Raw genomic sequence first — 19,509 nt, 5'->3', positions numbered from 1 at the left:
GTAACCCAACAGTGCTTTTCAGCGCTTTGTACCTTATATAAAGTTCACGTCCAAGAATTATGCCCATAGGCGTTAATAATCTCTTGCGTGAAAATTATATAAGCGAGGTATCTGGTTTATGTCCATGACTCCTTTAATCAGGATTGTCACGAGGTAGAGAGTTAGGAGGAGATCAGTTCTGCAAGTCTCTCTGAGCTACGGAGGTTTTTGTGTAGTGCCCAGAGGTTGGGTCTGCATTAGCTTGCTCCATTGGGCTATTTTTTATTTTTGTTCTAGGTTCTCAAACCATCTACTCCTCCCCCTTGGTTCGGAGTCCTCCTTTTGAGGTTCCCTCATTTAGTTGGGATATTCTTGTGGAGTAGTAGTCGTTTCTGTTTGGTTCTTTACCCTTCCTCGATCTCAGAAGAGATTTTGTGGCGTGCTCAGTTTAGTGAGATCCCTGTTCGGTTGCGTTGGTCTCCGTCTCCCAACCCTTACAAAAATGTCACAAACATTCATTTCCAATCACAATTCAGGAAACCGAATAGGAAACCAGGTGTACCATGAAATATTGGGTGCCCAGGCTGGAGGCAGGAGATTTTGGGCAGGGTAAGTGGGCTTCTGTCAGAAGAATCTGTTCTGATCGAACGCCTGCCACAGTATTTCTCTAAGGCAAAATGGCCATGCTTGCTTTAGGATGCAGGACACATCTGGGACGGTGTTTTCGCTTGATGGTGCAGTTTGTATATAAACATAACATGTCCTTTTTAACAAGTGAATCGCACCCATAGCATTGCTATTGAATAAATGAGTTGCTAAGAATTGAGTTAACATGCTTGAAAGTTTCTTCATATGCATAGCTGCACCATTTGAAATCCACAAATCCCCTAACAATCAAACGCACAGCAAAGGAAATTTAAGACACCTGAAATATTCATGAGAACCAGAGACATGCTCCTCAAATATACAGAAGTTGCTGGAAAATCCCCCCTCTCGATATACAAATGCACCAGGAAGATAACTGATGATAATGACCATAACCCACCTGTTGCTCTGGTGTTTTCTGCCCATGACAAATGCAGGCAGGCGATGTGTGCATGAATGACCAACTAAGTCAATGGGGTGCAATGACACAGGCACCCACCCTCTCTGGGCAGCTATAAGCCCCACTACGTGTTGTGCTGCAGGGCAGCCAGTCACAGTCAGTGGCAGCTTGGGCAGCATTCGACACCAGACCATAAGGTGCATGATTACACTGAAAGGTTCACCATTTTAGAATGAAATGCCAATTGACAAACCCTTCCAGAAATACAAAATTTTCTGATTCATTTTCTGCTCACCCCCAGCCATCCCCCACCCTCCCACTGGTGAAATGTGACTCAGTTACACCACACAGGATAGTAGCATTTAGAAACTGCTTTACAAGCCAACCTTTATGCAAAACACAAGACACAGCCACCCTGGATACTCAACCCAAAATATTTATTAACAACGTGAAGCAAATTTAAGGTAGAAGTCAGTGTGTTCATTGTAGAAATGTTTCAACACACAAACTACATTATACAGTATGACATTTATTCATATTCATTAGTTTGGTATTTACAAGAAGTATTACAAAATATATATTATATATATGTTGTGTATCATAGTATGAACACATATTTTGTTACAATACAAAGCTTCATTATTGGAAGCATCAGTTTTGTGTGGTGAAGATAGCACAAGGTGAACAGAACCACCATCTATAGATTAGTGCACTGTGGCAGAGACAAGACATCAGTACAAAACACACATTTAAGTGATACACGTAGTAAGTCGATTTAAATTCAAAATCATGTTTTACCTCACTTATTACATTTACTATAATAAATAATATAATAATAATATATTGACGGATCAATATATATTTATTCCACCAAATTAATTTTAGCAATATAAACGTCTTTAGTAGTTTCTCTCAGGCCAAGATCTTGAATGTAGCTTCATATAAAAAAAATATATATATAAATAAATAAATAAATAAGACGTTGAATCAGTATTTGGTGTCAGGGATGGCTCAAGCCTTTATTTTGTCCTAGGCAAGAGATCGAATGGGGAGGGTGGGTGAAGGTCGCGATCTCGGCTTTGAGGGGGAAGTGGCAATCATGGACTGGGGGGACTTCACTGACTATCATGAACACAACACAAGACTTTTTCGACTTTATTTGCTACCTCTCGCAGACTCTTGCCACCTCCCTTCCCCCCAGATGGATGATGCCACCGCCTATGTCGCCAATGCCTAGAACCAGCTATAGACCAATACAGCAACCATTTGCAACCAGCATTAATAACCAAATTGTGAAATACTTTGACAAATAACATTTTACATTTCATAAATAAATGGAATTGCACTTGTGTCTTATTCTTGATGGTTTTTTTTTTTTTCAAATCCTTATTTTTAAAATACTTACACTGTAATAGGCACACTCAGTTTTTTCATACAAGAACATTTTTTTTCTTCTCTTCTGCTCTTTCTGAAAAAGAATTAATTCTCTATATCACAGGTGTCAAATTCCAGTCCTGGAGGGCCACAGTTTCCTGGAGGGCCACTGGTTTGCGGAGTGTTCTTGGCACCAATTGTCCATTCAAGTCATTGATTGGCTAAAGAATCCACATGCCTTCTTCTCAAGGCCTTAATTGGCAGCTGATTGACAGGAAACCACAAAAACCAGCTGGGACACACTGCCACCATCCTGACCACCAACCCTGTCTCACCACCCCACAAAATATGCTTTACTGTTTTGAATATGCTTTACTGAGCTTCATTATACAGAATCAACATTTTTCTACCTTAAATACAGAATGATACAGGGTGACACTGTTTTCTCCAGTATAAAAAAAACACTCATATAAACTGTACAATACTGGCTCCTTGGTCCACCATTTCTAAAGTGTTTCCATTTTTGTCATAAATGATCTTGTTTATTTGAACGATTGCCTACACATGCAGTGCATTTTATTTAAAGTGAAGTGCAACTTTTAAAACAAAGTGGATGATTTCATAACTTCAGTATTATATACACATATGATTAAAGAACCACTTTCTAAAATGTATATGGTGTGCAGGAAAATTGATATTCCATTTACTGTGCAAGAGAGTTCAAATACGAAGAAGTAAGTCCTTGTTGTTACCTTTTATAATAATAACACCAAACAAAGAATATACACACTATGAAAATTAATTTGAACAATAAATGTAACATGCATTCAAATTTTTGTCACGGGCTTAAATTACTTAGCAATATTTACATTTTATGTATTTCTAAATATTACATGTGTACAGATACTTCATACTCCTGCCTAGTGGATTTGTAGCATTTCTGAGGAGGTAAGATTGCTTCATACATATATTTCAATAAAGCATTACATGAATTCCAAGCTTACAATCTGTTGCATTTTTGCACATGGTATTTCTTGGATGTATTTGGTAAAATATATGGTTTGACATATTAATCCATATAATGTTGGTAATGTCTTGTTCTCAAACAAATTTACACAGAACCAACCAGAATTCTCCAATCCCCTGCCCCCCACACACCTACTCACCAACCCAGACTATTCCAGTATAAACCTCTCACGTTGTGCTTTTTGTTAATTTAGTCAGAAAAATTGATGTCTTAAACTGACCAAATGAACACATGTACCCCTTTCACATGGTAGAACTAGGACCATTTATATCCCTTTCCCACTGTAGAGCTGGAAATAGCCTAGCTCATTTATACCCCTTTTCATTATACAGCTGGGACCAGGCTGGGTCATTTATACTCCTTTCCCACTGTAGAGAGGGAAATAGCCTAGCTCATTTATACCCCTTTTCACTGTAGAGCTGGGACCAGGTTAGCTCATTTATACTCCTTTCCCAATGCAGAGCTGGAAATAGCATTGCTCATTTATACCCCTTTTCACTATAGAGCTGGAACCAGGCTGGCTCATTTATACTCTTTTCCCACTACAGAGCTGTAAATATCCTGGCTCTTTACACCTCTTTTTGATGATAGAGCTGGAACCAGGGCAGCTTGTTATATTCCATTCTCACTGCAGTGCAGAAACCATTCTGACTCATTTTACCCTTTTTTCCACTGTACAGAAAGAACAATACTGACTTGCTTAGTAGCACTTTCAGGAGGGTTTTTCATGTTGTCTTTTGCACTCAATGCATGACAGCCTGGTAGCCTTCATTGTGTCTGCCATAAGCAGGCTGTGGGCAGAGCCACAGGTTCCATTAGCTTCTGCATTCAACACCGAGGAGAGCTCAACAAGGGCACACTGTAAAGGTCATCAACAAAACAAAACAAAACAAATGAACAGGAACACTAGGCTGGCAGACAAATGGGTTAATACGGGACTTGGTTCCTACATAAAGACCCAGAACTACGATTGTAAGCAAAGTCCAGACATTCGTCTTGATCCGAGCAGACAACAGCGTTCAATACCGGTAATGCAATGTAAAAAGCAATCAATCATAATGTTGACGACGAGCCAGCATTGGCCCCAGCTGGTGTTGGGCTGGTTCCAGCACTAGGGTGGATAGTGAGTATTACTGGTCCCCTTTTCCTTAAATCCAGCACACTCAGGTCTTTACCAGAGTAGCACGCCAAACAAATTTGTTTAATTGACTGGTCCTGGGCTATTATACATTCCAATGAGATCACAGAGACCGCTGAATTTACATTCTGTTTAAAGCAGGACAAAAGACTGTTGTCTTTGTATAAAAAAAAAAAAAAAAAAAAAAAAAAAAAAAGGTCCCGTGTATCTCCTGTTTCAAGGATTTGCTTGAACTCCCTCTTCGAAGTGAAGGTAACAAAGCATTGGAGACGTGCTAACAAACCCAAACTCCAAAAACGGAGCAGGCGCTGTCAGGAAAGGCATGGCTGTTTCTCTCTCTGTCTCTCTCACTCTTTCCATGTTCCCTTCAGGAATATTTTTTTTTCTTCAGCAGTGCAGTATCTTAATGAAAGCCTTTCTGAACTCGACGTTGAAAGTGGTGTATATGATGGGGTTGACTGCGCTGTTTACGTATCCCAGCCAAGTGAAAGCGTTGTACATCTCCACGGAGACCTTGCAGGTTGTGCAGTGAGTGTTTAAAATGTGCGTGATGAAAAACGGCAACCAGCAAATGATAAATACACCTGGAAAACAGAGGGAGAGAGAGAGAAAAAAATGTGATCTTCTACTTTAAAATGTCTGAATTTTCATAGTTGCAGTTTTAGAATTTTCCGTATTGTACATGAAGAACAACATCAAAACACAATCTATTGACAGATGTTCATATTACTAACGTCATATTTGACATTTATGTTGCATTCATAGACTATTATGGTTTGCATAGATATCCCAGAATAGAGTCTCCAGTGCTTGAAGGTGGGAGGAAAAGGAAAAAAACTGGCTATCTTACCCAGAACAATAGCCAACATCTGTGTGGCTTTCTTCTCTTTCTGCTGAGAGATCTTTCGTTTGTTCAGGGTCTTGACGGAGGTGCGGGTTTTGCCGTTGGGCAGTGCCTGGGTCTCGAAGGCCTTGCCGGTCTTGGGAGCGTCCGCGTCTCTCGCGTGGCCGTTCTCGCTGTTGGCCCGGCTGACCGCCGGGGATGGGGGCGCCGAGCTCGGGCACGGGTTCGAGGAGCCGGGTGTGCAGAGATGTTGCCCGCTCGCCGCGGGTGCCAGCTTTTTCTTCTCAAGGGGACTGTTGCTGCTCATCATGTCCAGCTCCATGTGGTTACTGTGCTGCACAGCCTCCTGAATCAGAATCTGGCCCAAAACACCGCAGAGTGGCTCAGTGTGGGCGTGCCCTGGTACATTTCATCTACAAGCAGTCCTCTTTTTATTGCACAAGCATTTAATTAAATCAAGTCTAAGAGATCACACATAATCCCTTTATGACATGTAACATCTGTTAAAATGTAATTAACGCCGAACATTTTATTGTGTGCGAAGTGTCCTACCGTAGATAAGGGGCACTTAAAAGCTTAGTGATCATGGCATTTCATTTCTGTACAATTAATCTCTGTACACAGTAAAACGCATGTTTGAACTGAACTGTGGTTGTCTTGAACGACAAAAAATGGAAAGATCAGTGTAACAGGGTGCTGTACCACCACATGTGACCAGGACTGCCTGTTCGCGCCAGGGCATAGACTCCACCAAGTTATTATAAGGCGGTCATAAAGTTTGTGTGCTTATGACAAGAGTAATGTATGGACATTATTTACAGCTAATGAAGGAAGACATGCTTGATAAATTCTTTATGTAGCATCCAAAACATATTCTAATTAACATAGAGTCAGGGGGTGGGGTATATTACATTAAGATGACAAACAAATTAAACCTTTCTTTGTTTAATAGAAAAGGCCAATTGCCTTACCACTTGCTTGTTTTTTAGAGTGAAGCTGCCATTCGACTTGACAATCACAGTGCAGAGTTTCACGTCCTCCACGTTAGTACACTTCTCCTGCACAGAAAGAAGGGAAAGATCAGGCCGGTAGGTGACTCCTGTTGGGCCCCTGTTCAACATGGGCGTCATAGGCAGTGGTTGGCGGCCTTTTGGGGAGGAGCACACTGTATGCGGCTGCTATATTGCTGAGGGAGGGATTAAGATATTGAGTTGGTGGGAAGATGGTGGCGTCTCATTGTGGGCAGTGGACTGCCACTGGATAACCGAATGCCTGAACACTGCCTGCACAAGTGTACTCCTTCATTGCAATGACTGTGCAAAGTCACCTGGTAGACTACAAAGAGGGGAGAAGCGGCGTCCAACAGTAGTAAGAGTATATATATATATAGTGAGCTCCATAAGGCTTTGGACAAAGACAAATTTTTTTCTACATTTGACTCTATACTCCACAAGTTTAGACTTGTAATAAAACATTTTTATACATTTTGGTTTCACTATGTTTATAAAAAATGCTGTAATTTCTACATTATCCCACAATAATATTTAGGACATCTTAATACATTTGGGACATAATATATATTTATATATATTAATACACAGTATATATAATAACTGGAGATTTCAGACATATTTGTTGTAGACCAAAGGCAATTGGGTACAAAAATTAATTTCTTCTTACAGATTTCCTTATAAATGAAGAAGGTATGTATTCCTTTTGAATACCTAACGTGATCATTTGAAAATGACAATATTGTAATTCATGATCTAAATAAATACACATTAAAGGAACACATTAGAAGCAAATTATTTTGTTTCAAGTCAGGAAAATAGGTCTCTCTCTCTCTCTCTAAATGATGACAGTGCTGTTATTTACATTCATGCACTTTCATCACCATGCAAAGAAAAATAGATGCTGGATAAATTCAGAAGGGTAAAAGCAAAGGAATCTCATTTCCCTCTTCCTCCTTTTCCACTCTCAACATCTTTCTTTCTCTCTTGCTTTCTCTCTGCTTCTTCCTCTGTCTCATGATGAATAATATCTTTGGCAGAGTTCATTGATCTGGAACAGGCCATTATAACGAAACAGCTACAGAAATCAATCGCAAGACGGGTCAAAAGCCAAATGTGGGAAATCGTAATTACCGTTGTATTGCAAACCGCACGAAAACAGAAGCATAGCCCAAAACGGTAACACCCCCCCCCTCCCCCCAGCCTCTCCTTGGCTACACGTTGTTTGTGCATCCTCAAAGAGGCGGAGAACGCACCTTCGTGGCAGCGTCAGCATCCGTCCTCCGGGTGCTGCGCTTGGTGTTCACGCGTTTCCGCCGTTTCCGGAGCACCACGTAGATCTGTACGTAAACCAGCAAGGTGATGATGAAGGGGACATAGAAGGACACGATAGAGGAGTACACCACGAAGGCGGGGTTGGCGATTACACAGAGGGCGTCTTCACGGGTGGCTGGAATGCACAGCACACACACACATTCACATACACGTGCATATATAAATATATTCATATATACACAGCAGTGGTGGCTGGTGAGATATAAACAATACACACAGTTAATTCATTTGGTAATTATCATGACCCTGTTTTAGGAATCAATTTAAAGGAGATGGGAAGCACTCAGTAATAAGACTCTGGTACATTTGCTTTTTTACCTTAAATACGATATGGCCCTGCATTCAAATCTGAAATTGACCCATATTCTCCAGGAAAATGAACTACAGTTTGCTTTTTTGCAGCTAGTTGCACAAGGGTGCAGCCATCTGGAAACAAGAGGTTGGTTGGTTTGTCTCAGCGGCTCAAGCTATTCCTATTACTAGACTTTCAATGAGTTCGACAATGAATTGTGAGGGGAAAAAACAAAACTGAGACCCCATGGAGGGTGCTTTTGTAATACCCTGGGATGCTCAAATAAGTATTACCGACCAAAACTCAGGAATTTTCACGAACTGCCTCCTACAAGACTACAACTACTATGCTGCTGGTTGCTCTGAAATGGCAGAGTCCACCTGTGGTATGGGGGGGTTGGGTGGGCCTGCAATGACCACGGTTCCCCTGTTCCACAGGTGGGCTCAGCGCAGCCAGGCAGTGGCGCAGTAGTTGCGGTCTCATCAGAGGCAGTTTGTGGAAAAAAATGGGTCAATTTCAATTTAAAAATTGAATGCAGGGCCATACCTTACCTGAGGGGAAAAAATGAACCATTTTACTGATTGCTTCACATCACATTTAAATGCCTTCAGCTTGATTGCACTGGTCACTGTCTTTCAGCAGTTCACATGAAACCGATTTAAATTGGGCTTTAAATCAAAAAGTACATTTCATATCTCTTTGTTATGCTCGGTGGTCTCCAAAGTAAATTGATGTTTTTTTTTTTCTTTTTCACAGTCAAAATAATTAGTGCACTGTTATTATGATTATTAAGAATAAGGTGGAGCCCAATTTGGGCTTCAGCACCATACAGGCTAAACTGGAACTGCTCAGCAAAACATATGGGTAATAGTAAGGTATGAGAAATTAAGTTAATCATCTTTGCTCAGGCTGGCTTGTACATTCTTGACCTTTCAATCATAGACTCACATGGTCCAAACAAGACAGTGGCCTGTATTCAATCAACCTGTGTCCTTAACTTTGACTTAAACACAAACATTACATTTTCTTCACAAGGAAAAATAAAAATAACAATTCTGACTCTTAATTATTGGTCATAGTTAAATGGTTAACTGGAGTCCCAGCAAATTCATGCTCCATGGTAAAGCGCTATGATTGACACAGCACTCCGTGGTATAGCAATACCCTAGGGTAGGTTGTCCATTACAAATTTCACAATTCCTCACACCATTAATAAACTGTTGCTTTGCTCAACATGCGCAAGCAAAAAGTCTTCTTTACCTGTATTATTTAATCCAAACAAGAGGGGGCAGGATATGGCAAATGACAGGACCCAGACCACAGAAATCATTACAGTAACCCTTCTTTTGGAGCTGTAGCGTGTGTTATACAGCATTGGCATGGCAACAGCTGTGTATCTGAGGGACATATAGGAGGGAGATTAGAAAATGGGAAGGAAAGGATGCAAGAGAGTGGGGGTAGAAGAGGGGAAAGAACAGGAAGATGAGGGAAACAGACAGGCTGAAAAAATCACCATGCCATTTCCTCATTTGCATTAAACAATTCTTTAATTCTGTTTCTCTGACATCCAGCCACACCCATAACTAAGGACATCTGCCTGTTTACAGTAAAAGTCAACAGTACAGTTTTGGCCACACCCAGGCAGGAAATAATATTAAAAATCAATTAAACTTAAAGTAAAAAATATATCATAAAGAAGATAAATAAAAAAGAGGCCGAGGCAACTGCAAAAAAGTCCACTATTTGGTTCTTTTCTCGTCCAAAATGTATTTTTTCCTTCATGCAATGTCTAACTTGTACATAACTCTGATTGGTTTTTCAACTTAATTTGTTCTGAATAAACCAGACCAAACCTCACTCCCACATGAAGTAATGATCTTCAAATACATTAACAAAGCTGTATAGATATATTTTCAGTCGTTAGTAGTTATCAACTACATTAGTCAATGCCAATTCATGTAACCTTATTGTAAAGTGTTACCCACTAAATCCTAAATACTGTTTTATATTTGCACTTCCTGCTAAATTACCTTGGAATGTGACAGAATGAGATTACCCTCATTATCACATGACCCATCTATTGCCATCTGCGTAAGAGCCTCAACTGGTTTAAAAAGAGATGTGAAGTCACATTCTACTAATACCCAGTCAGGGTCTATTTCATCTCAGCAAGTTTAGCCATTTCAAAAGATATACAAAATCATTTCATATTTGGTAGTGCAAGATCCACCTTTATATTTTGAAAGACTCTCTCTAAAAGTATGGGAATGGTAGAGTGAAATCTTATTTTTTCCATATATTTAAGCCATTTGGATTTGAGATCAAAAGATGAATATGAGACAAAAGTACAGGCAACCAGCTGTAAAAAAAGCAGTTTCTGTAAAATGTATGCATGTAAACACCATGAAATCAAAGCTGATTTTTGTAATGTTTTTTTTTCTCGTAATATCACCTTTTGATCTTAAATAAATCCAAATGCCTTAAGTATAGAGCAAAAATAATTAATTTCAACTGTTACCATACTCTTGGTGGGCACTGTAAGTACTTCAGTCCTTTAGGAAACCATGTGAAATTGACAGATAACATAATGTTAGAATAGCATGTCTGAGAAACAGGCATTGCCTCTCATTCATGCTAGATCACTTTATAACCAGTAAAATACAGACACAATTTTAAGCAGTTTCGCTTTTGGCATTTTGACCTACATAGCCAAACGTACGTGGACACCTGAGATACAACATCTCATTCAAAATTTTGGACATTAAAATGGATTTGGTCCAGTCTTCTGGGAAGGCTGTATACTACCTGAGTATTGCTGTTGGGATTTGTTTCCTTTCAGTCAGAAGACCTCATCAGTGAGGTCAGGCACTGATTGAATGATTAAGCCTGGCTCACAGTTGGCTTTCCAATTGATCCCAAAAGTGTTGGATGGGGTTGAGGTCAGGGCAAAACCATTTCTATATGGACCTTGCTGTGTGCATTTGTCACACTCTGAACTGAAGACAGTGTACGGAGTCATATTCAGTTGGTTAATGGAGAGGGCATATCCACCTCCGAGCAGTAAGGTGGCGCTACTAACTGCAGGGGTCTGCACTGTGATAGTTAAATCAGAGATTATCTTCTGTTAATGCTATCTGTAAATGGCGTGGTAATCCGGTGCAGCGAACTCATATATGTCCATTCTCCTTCTGTTTTCAGAATTAATAAAAAATTAAAATGTGATACAGTGGCGGGTTTATTCCACGTCAGACCTGTAACACATTGCCATGCTTAAACAGGAAAGAGCTTTCCCAAAACTGTTGGGGAAACACAGAATCGTCTAAAATGTGATTGTATGCTGTAGCATTAAGATTTGCCTTCACTAGATTAAGGGGCCAAGCCTAAACCATGAAAAACAGCCGGAGAACAAGGGGTATCCAGATACTTTTGGTCATATTGTGTATATGTCTAGGAAAATTCTTGAAAGGGGAGCCACATGAATTTCCTTATGGCAAGTTTATTACTTTTCTTAATCTGACAATGGTCAAATGAACAGTTGTGGTGTTTCTAGTTAAAAAAACTACTTTTTAACTAGGCTACTGTGGCTATCTTGGCTACTGTGGTCATCTACCCACATACAAACAATTAGTAGGTCTATCATGTATACAATAACCCATCACAATCCATTTAAAAATATGACACACTTTCTTTTATTTTTAATTCATGGTAATTGAGGAATATCTGAATCCACACCTACCTAGATACTTGTGTTTAATAATAAATTATCACAGTTTCCCTTTGTATAAATATTACATATTGTCTAAAGACCCGACACCATTCGGCGTGATAAATACACAAAGGCAATGGGCAAAACATCTCAATAGCTCAGAAGGCTTTCAGGATTTCAATAATCAATACACCAATCCAGCAAAAGGTGACATTCAAAGGAAGTGGGTCAGAAACACCAACCTCCTGCAAGAGTGATCGAACCAAGACCTACTGACGTCAGAGATGACAGACTGGACCACTTCTCAACTCTGATCAATACAGGAAGGTGCAGGCTATGCACTGACGACCAGAGCACTATCACAGAGCTACACAGTTAAGTAGCTCTGTACTGTCACAGACAAATTACCCTCATAATTCCTGAAACTTCCATTTTAAATAAACTGCAGACTGCAATAAATTATATTTTCCAAGGAAGGCTGACTGTACAGCATTTTGAAAGACCATACAAATTCACTGGTCTAAGAAATTATTTTTCAAAAATGTGTTTCATAAGTTCAAACATTTGTAAAATGGCAAATATACTGCAATAGTATAATACATGTATTGCGCTCAGTTTCCGTTTAATTTCCAAATTTCTTTCTGATTTGGTCTGGCTGTAGCCATTTGTCTTCACAAGAGGGGTTTAACAATTATTTCTAATGAGTACACCGTCTAAGCTGGGATGGAATCCTTCAGGAATAGTAAGCCTCTCTTACTGATTACGTGCCATTGATCTGATTGATGTTGATTGCAAATGATACACCCCCTAATACATGCCTCCAGATCCTTTAAAAACCCAAATATGTCAGAAGAACTATAATTTACTAAATTTAAATTGAACAATGTATATTTCGTATACTTTCATCTATGCAAACATAAAGAGAATAACTTCAATCATTACAGTGATCACTGAACGCATAACTATGCATGAGCAGAAACAGAAACAACATCATCAGCAGCATTCTAACAAACCACTAGTCTTTAACACTGCTTAGAAGCTTTAATGCATTTAATTTTTAATACCGATTTAGCATGCTGTTTTTTTATTCAGCTGTGGTTTTTACAGCCCAATCGACATGCTTTCAGTAGAATTTAATCTGCAAATATGTGTATTTGGGAGTTTTATTGCAACATTAGAGGTCATCTAAGCACCACCTGATAATTGGACACGATGCCAGCTGTCTTGTTCTGCACAGGGTTTAATGTGCATTTGAGGGAGAACCTACCTGTCAATGCTAATGGCACAGAGATTCAGGATGCTTGCAGTACACATCATGACATCTAGCGTAACAAAGATGTCACAGTGGATTCTGCTGAACCGCCACTCTCCCACCACCTGAAAAGAAGAGATTGGAGGCAATTTATGTAATTTGACATTCAGGCCCAGATTCAATCTGCTTTGGTCCTTAACTTTGACTCGCAATTAAATGCAAGTGTTTTCTCTTTTTGTTTTTCTCTTGACAATCACAGTTTTCAGACTTGACTGGAGCCTCTACTGGAGCATTAACTACCTGGAGGACATCTACAAAGAAATATCGAATTATCTGCAATATGCAATAAACAAAAAGCAGACAATATTCAGTATTCTGAATCAATGTGAGGAAACAGTACACAATTAGACACTGCATAACAGCCGTGACTGCTCAGTGATGCCACTGAGAATATTATCAAGACTAAAGCTACCACCATCCAATTCCACTTTTTCTTTGCATTAATGGTCATGCATGAGGTTGCATGCTTCTACATTCTTTTCGACAAATACAGATATTCATGACTACATGTCTGTATACTAGGAGATGTGCTGGTAATCTGGGACAGGAAGTTACAGAGTACGTTTTCATACTTCTTTGCCATTTTCTCTCAAATTTGGAATTCCAAGTGGCAACTGCAAATTCATGCCAACACCCTCTGTCAGTTCAGTAGGTGGTGTACTGTCATGGGACGTGCAACTGTGAGGCGCTACTGCATTTCAGTCGGCAGTCCACAAGCCAAGCCGCTACAACACACACTGCGCAGGAGCACTGCATGGCTAAATACACCTGGGACGAACAGATTTGTACATGCAACCAGATCAGCCAGTTCTCCCAATTGCCCATTTCCCCATGGGACTACTATCCATAGCTTGCATTGGCACCGATCAATGCCATCTGGGTATAGCATGTATCACTGCTCTAACAAAACGCCTCAGACAAAATCAAGATCAATGGTCTATGCAATCTTTGCATAATGTTTTACTAGCCTGCCTAATTTCAAGTCATTTTGAATGTTTAACAATGTTTGAGGATTTCAAAATCAATTGCAGAATGAGTATGTTTGTTTTTTATAAAAAGGGCAAAATTATATATATATACATCACATTATATAGATTATACACTTAGTATAAGCTTATAACTTTTTACATTGCAAAGTAAAGTTCTGTGGCAGCTATAATGTGTTCTTCAGAATATCTGCCAGGTGAGAGCAGTTATCTTCCGCATCTCATAGTAATTAAGTCAGCAGATTTAAACACAAGAGCAGCCCTGCCAATATTGTTATCTGACAAGTAGAAGCCATGTTGCTGTCAGTCAACATTTTAATTCTTGGCATTTAAAACCACAAAAGATACAAAGAAACTCAGGGCAATGGGCCAATTAAAAAAGAAAGAAATTGTTTAAGGGCTGGCAGTTAAAGAACAAACAGTTCTATTTGAGAACAGACAATTGAGGATGCTCAAAAAACCTAAAAATATACCCCACATCCATATTCTATTTATTACTACTACTTTCCCTAGCAGAAGACCTAATCCAGGACAATCTAATCACTAAGAAATACTAAATGTGTATTCAACACTGTGTTTGAATTAAAGCTATTCTTAAAGCTATAAGGAAACATTCATTGGACTTGCTTCAATCTGTATGCTTTTACTTATGTTTATTGTAGCAATCTTACAAAATTAGCTTTATATATTTTTGGAAATTACATTTTTCTAAAACCTTTATACATTTTGTCATGCTTAGCAGAACTGGTCTTCCAAATTAGCACTGTAATACAATTCCCCAAGCATTTCACCAACACCTTGTAAACATCATGGACAACAAATTTGCAATGGATTATGGGAGCCTGAGGCAAGGGGAACACAAAAATAGCTGTGTTCTCTCTCTCTCTCTGAAACTAAAAATTAAAGTGTACCTTTTGGGGTATTTGATGGTATTTCAGTTTTAGTGTTGGCTTTCGATTGGCTCAGATTTGTTGTCCATGTGGAAGGATAAATATTTTAAAATTAAAAATATATATTTAGAAAAAATATTTTCTGATGACTTGTCAGCTTTACAGTGGCAAGTACAGTGTGCCTTATTTTACAAAAGACATGCATTTACTATCATCTAAAAAATTATCTCTATATTTAGAATTGTGAATTAACGGTTTAAAATTAATCTGTTCTAGATGTGCAGCCTCTGGAAACAAGGAAGGTATTTTATTCTAAATGCATTTATATTATCACCTGCAGATAGTAAACATTACTTTTTAATGTTTTTTTAATTTTTTAAAGTATCTTACTCAATGACACAGCACAAGTGCTCCACCTGGGATTTGAATTGGTAGCCATTTGATCATAAGCACCACAGTTGTGTACCACAACAGTACCAGTATCATGCAACAACAGAACCCTTACTACACAGACAGATAGACAATATGTCTGTCAATATTGGAACTACAAGCCGCAGATTTCAACTTCATTTAACAAAATTTTCATGGTCAAAACTTGGACATTCTTTGTTTCTCTGCAAAATATAATCGATAATCTCTAAGCAAAATTATATACAAATGCACTGCTGTTTCAACCATGACTAAAACAAACATAAATTTTAGGAATGAAGGGAATCTATAGAATTGGATGAATGGATAAAGCTAACAAACTGTACACTGAAGTGACTGTTGTGAGCTGTGGGTACCACAGTGGTATCATCTTTGCGCTAAAAAGACAGCAAGGCAATGTTGTCTTGTCAGTAACTGATCATGAGGAAGGCTTTGTGAGTCCCAGATATTTCTATTCCCTGGAGCAGGCAGACTCAGATTCCCACTGAAATGAACAGACACTTAATAGGCCTGTGCCAAAAACAAAACGGTAATAAAAGACTGAAGACCTCAGACAATAAAAGCAATGATGCATTACTTTCTGACACACAAACACACTTCTCTATTTTCAAATGCACTGAAGGTTTCACTGAACAACAAAGCATCTGTTTATCTGAAGACTTTTTATTTTTTCCTAATTTTAAAATGGCTAGTCAAAATCATAGTTCTGCCCATTTTCAACTGTAACATCTTCCAGCTAGGACCTTTTCCATTACGTAGGGCGCTGGGGAAGTGTCATTTTGGTCATGGATTTTGACACTTTGTCTAAGTCATTTGGTAATTTTGTGACTCATCGTGCATGGGAGGAGAGCTGCTTTTGGTGATGTGTCAGTCAAGATCGAGTAGCTCATTGCAATTTGGGGGTTGACTTAGTCTGAGATTTACACCCCTTCTGTTTTCGTAGATAATATGCTGTCCACTTTGACTATAAATCTTGCAGGAAAAATGCATGCTTTTCATTTATTGTTCATTGTATTTTTTCATTTTAAAAGTTCCAATTCCTGTGTTTAGTTATATTTTTAATTACTTATGGTAGTTCTTATACTGCATTGTGATCCCTGGGGTACTGTATTCCGTTCCTTTTCTTACACCTGTCTATAATGAGAAGAATAACAGTAAATGCTTGAATGTGAACGATCTTTTAATTTTAATTATGTGACTGTAGTTAAAATGAATATCCTGTGCAATGCTGCGGGAGGTCTGCGGCTGACATCGAGCTGTGCGCAGCTTGCCTCTGGTCTTGAAAATACCAACATTCAGGAGCCACATCCATGCGCCCATGCGCCACGCCGTTGACTGCGCCCATGCGCCACGCCGTTGACTGTGCCCATGCGCCCTGTGACATTGATTGCAGGCCTTAAGGTCACATAGCAGGGAGGGATTGGCTAAAAACATAGACCAGGCTCAAACTTGTTTAAGCTTGCAAGAGTTGTTTTGTTGAACTCACTTGTTTAAGAGTTCATGGCTGTAGATTCATTTCATTTACACAAGTTTTACATTGCAACTAAAGTGTTGAGGAGCAGGAACTAACTTGAGTTCTGTTTTATAAGCAGAAAAAATAATTTATTTACAATCACTTAGTAAGAAGAAGCATATTACGTAAGCAAGTATAAGAAAGTGAATAATGCATGTGACTTTTTTAATTTGGCTTGGGCCACCATTAGGCATGCAGAGCTCTTTCAAAGTCTAAACTGTTTTAAATATTTCAAGATACAGTTCAGTTTTTATCCAAAACAACTTTTGTTGGGTAATATGCAGTACATTTCCAAAGAAAGCAGCCATCCAAATGTGTACAGAATCTAACTCATGCTGGAATACAGATGTGTGAAACTCGAACAGCACCACCATCTGCTTACATATTCCTGTAGATAACAGGAAGAATGACACAAAACAGCACGCTTTAGAGACAGTAACATTCTGACAGTTTGCCTGGAAATATTCCTATTTGTTACATTTCTGCAACTCTATAGAGAACACAACAGCAGTTTATAACAATAGAAATTGCTTTATTTTTACATCATGGTACATATAGGTTGTTAATTTAGCTGCGAAAATAGCATTTTCAGACATGGATAAAGACATTTTATTAACTGAACAACACTTATTTTAAAATAAAACCAGCATGAATCACTATCATATTTTTTCCACTCGAGTATTTTTTCAGATCAGTTACTTTGCAAAATTATATTTTCCCTATGCTGTAGCCTATACACTATGTACTGTTGTTTATATACTGTATGATCATATATTTGCATCATGACATCTTGATCCTTTGATTCTATGTAAAGAATTTGTGTTTATCCCTTCCCTCTGCGGTAAAGAAAAATCTAAATATTTGTAATAGGACAGTATATTTAATATACTTTATATTATAGTATATTTTAATATTTAACCAGCAGCCATATCACCACGCACTCTGCTCCTGCCAACTGGCTGAAGCTAAGCAAGTGTGGGCTTGGTTAATACTTGGATGGGAGACTACCAGGGAATACTCAATTGCTGCTGGAAGTGCTGTTGGTGGGCCAGCAGGGGGCAATCTTCCCTCTGGTCAAATAAACCCCTATGCCCCAGTGCAGTGACGGGGACACTGTGCTGTAGGAGATGCCGTCTTTCAGATGAGACGTTAAACCGAGGTCCTGACTCACTGTGGTCATTAAAGATCCCATAACACTATTTGCAATGAGTAGGGGGATCCCCGGTGTCCTGACTAAAATCACAGATCTGGCTCTCGCAAAAACTTGCCACCTAATCATCCCCTGATTTAATTGGCCAAAAAAATGTGCTCTCCCTCCACTGGAGCTGCTCAGTGGCCAACAATAGAGGATTGTGGTTGTACTGGGCAGCTCCCAGGTGTGAATGTATATGAGTGTGAAGCAGGGGGTTGCTGCAAAAGAACATCCGTGCTCAGCGAACCTACCCTGGGTAAATAAAGGTTAAATAAAAAATATATATGTTTGAAAAAATGACTCATGCATTTTTCCCTTCATCATTCAGTTTGGAAAGTACAATGATATTATAGGTTGTTTGTGCACAACGACAACTATGAGATGGAAAGAAGGGTCTGACCTCAAGGTACACCACCCAGGGCATGACCAGCGTCGCCACCAGCAGATCTGCCACCGCCAGGCTCACTATCAGGTAGTTGGTGGTGGTCTGCAGAGCCTTCTCCCGGGAGACCGCCATGCACACCAGCACGTTGCCGAAGACGATGACGAAGATGAGCAGGGTGAGGAGCATGGCATAGTAGTTGTACCGGTGCTTCCCCTCGCACTCCGTGGAGTTGGCTGACTCTGTCCCGTTGCCATAGTATGACTCGTTGTAGGCATACTCTGCGAGGAAATCCATGGGCTGTGTGTGATTGGCTGAGGCCAGGGACTGGATCTGAAACCTGAAACCAAAAGAGAGGACCTTAAGAAATGACTGGATTGTTTTGTATATGAACATAATGCAATCATAATCAGGGGTATTGCAAAACTTGTCTGATGAAGGAAAGAAATTAACCTCCCCCTCTCCAGTGATGTATCTTTTTTTTATTTCAACAAAACACGTACTGTACATGGTACAAAAAGTTTGAATGACCACGTTCTCTTCAGATGGTAAGATGAAAAAACATAGGGCCAAGGTTCATGAAATAATTTAGGAAACAGTGGGTAGCATTGATTCAAAACCAGAAAAGTTCTTATTTTTCTTTGTTCGTAAGAACAGGGCACAATTATACTTAAGGATGCACTGGTTCCGTTGCCACGGGTCAGATATGAAGGCGCTGCTTCATATCCCGCTTAAAACTGGCCTGAAACGGACCAGTAACATTCTTGTTACTCTCCGTTCGCAAACGGGGCTATGCTGTCATCAGAGATATATCTGACTTGTCGCCGGACTGTCAATATTCCAATGGGAGCATCAGAATATTCACAAATGCAAATCACAAACAACACATCAAATATATCCATGACCACAGCAAGTAAGCGTAAAAGTTACTAGGTTTTACTCTCGTAATAATCTGACTCCAAATGAAATTAGAATTTAAAATTTGGTTTTAACTATACGTGGATCTTGGAGTGGTTACACTCGACTCTATCTTGTGCCATCATTCCTCAACATAT

At 39.3% G+C, this 19,509-nt stretch overlaps 1 protein-coding gene across 1 annotated transcript in view; it reads right to left on the bottom strand.

Moving 5' to 3' along the window:
• Window positions 1-1,444: 1,444 nt before the first annotated feature.
• drd2b (dopamine receptor D2b) overlaps window positions 1,445-19,509 on the bottom strand; it is a 40,191-nt gene continuing 22,126 nt past the window's right edge. The window contains exons 2-8 of the mRNA XM_035432364.1: window positions 18,473-18,794; window positions 13,018-13,127; window positions 9,305-9,441; window positions 7,674-7,867; window positions 6,379-6,465; window positions 5,414-5,765; window positions 1,445-5,147 (exon numbers count right to left, since the gene is read on the bottom strand). Coding sequence (XP_035288255.1) covers window positions 4,951-5,147; window positions 5,414-5,765; window positions 6,379-6,465; window positions 7,674-7,867; window positions 9,305-9,441; window positions 13,018-13,127; window positions 18,473-18,751 — 1,356 coding nt within the window. The 5' untranslated portion in view covers window positions 18,752-18,794 and the 3' untranslated portion in view covers window positions 1,445-4,950. The remainder of the gene's footprint in view (window positions 5,148-5,413; window positions 5,766-6,378; window positions 6,466-7,673; window positions 7,868-9,304; window positions 9,442-13,017; window positions 13,128-18,472; window positions 18,795-19,509) is intronic.

The sequence above is a fragment of the Anguilla anguilla genome, chromosome 9 (assembly GCF_013347855.1).
Source record: "Anguilla anguilla isolate fAngAng1 chromosome 9, fAngAng1.pri, whole genome shotgun sequence".
Taxonomy (NCBI): domain Eukaryota; kingdom Metazoa; phylum Chordata; class Actinopteri; order Anguilliformes; family Anguillidae; genus Anguilla; species Anguilla anguilla.
Note: the sequence above shows the minus strand (reverse complement) of the source record. Positions and strands in the feature narration are given on the sequence as shown.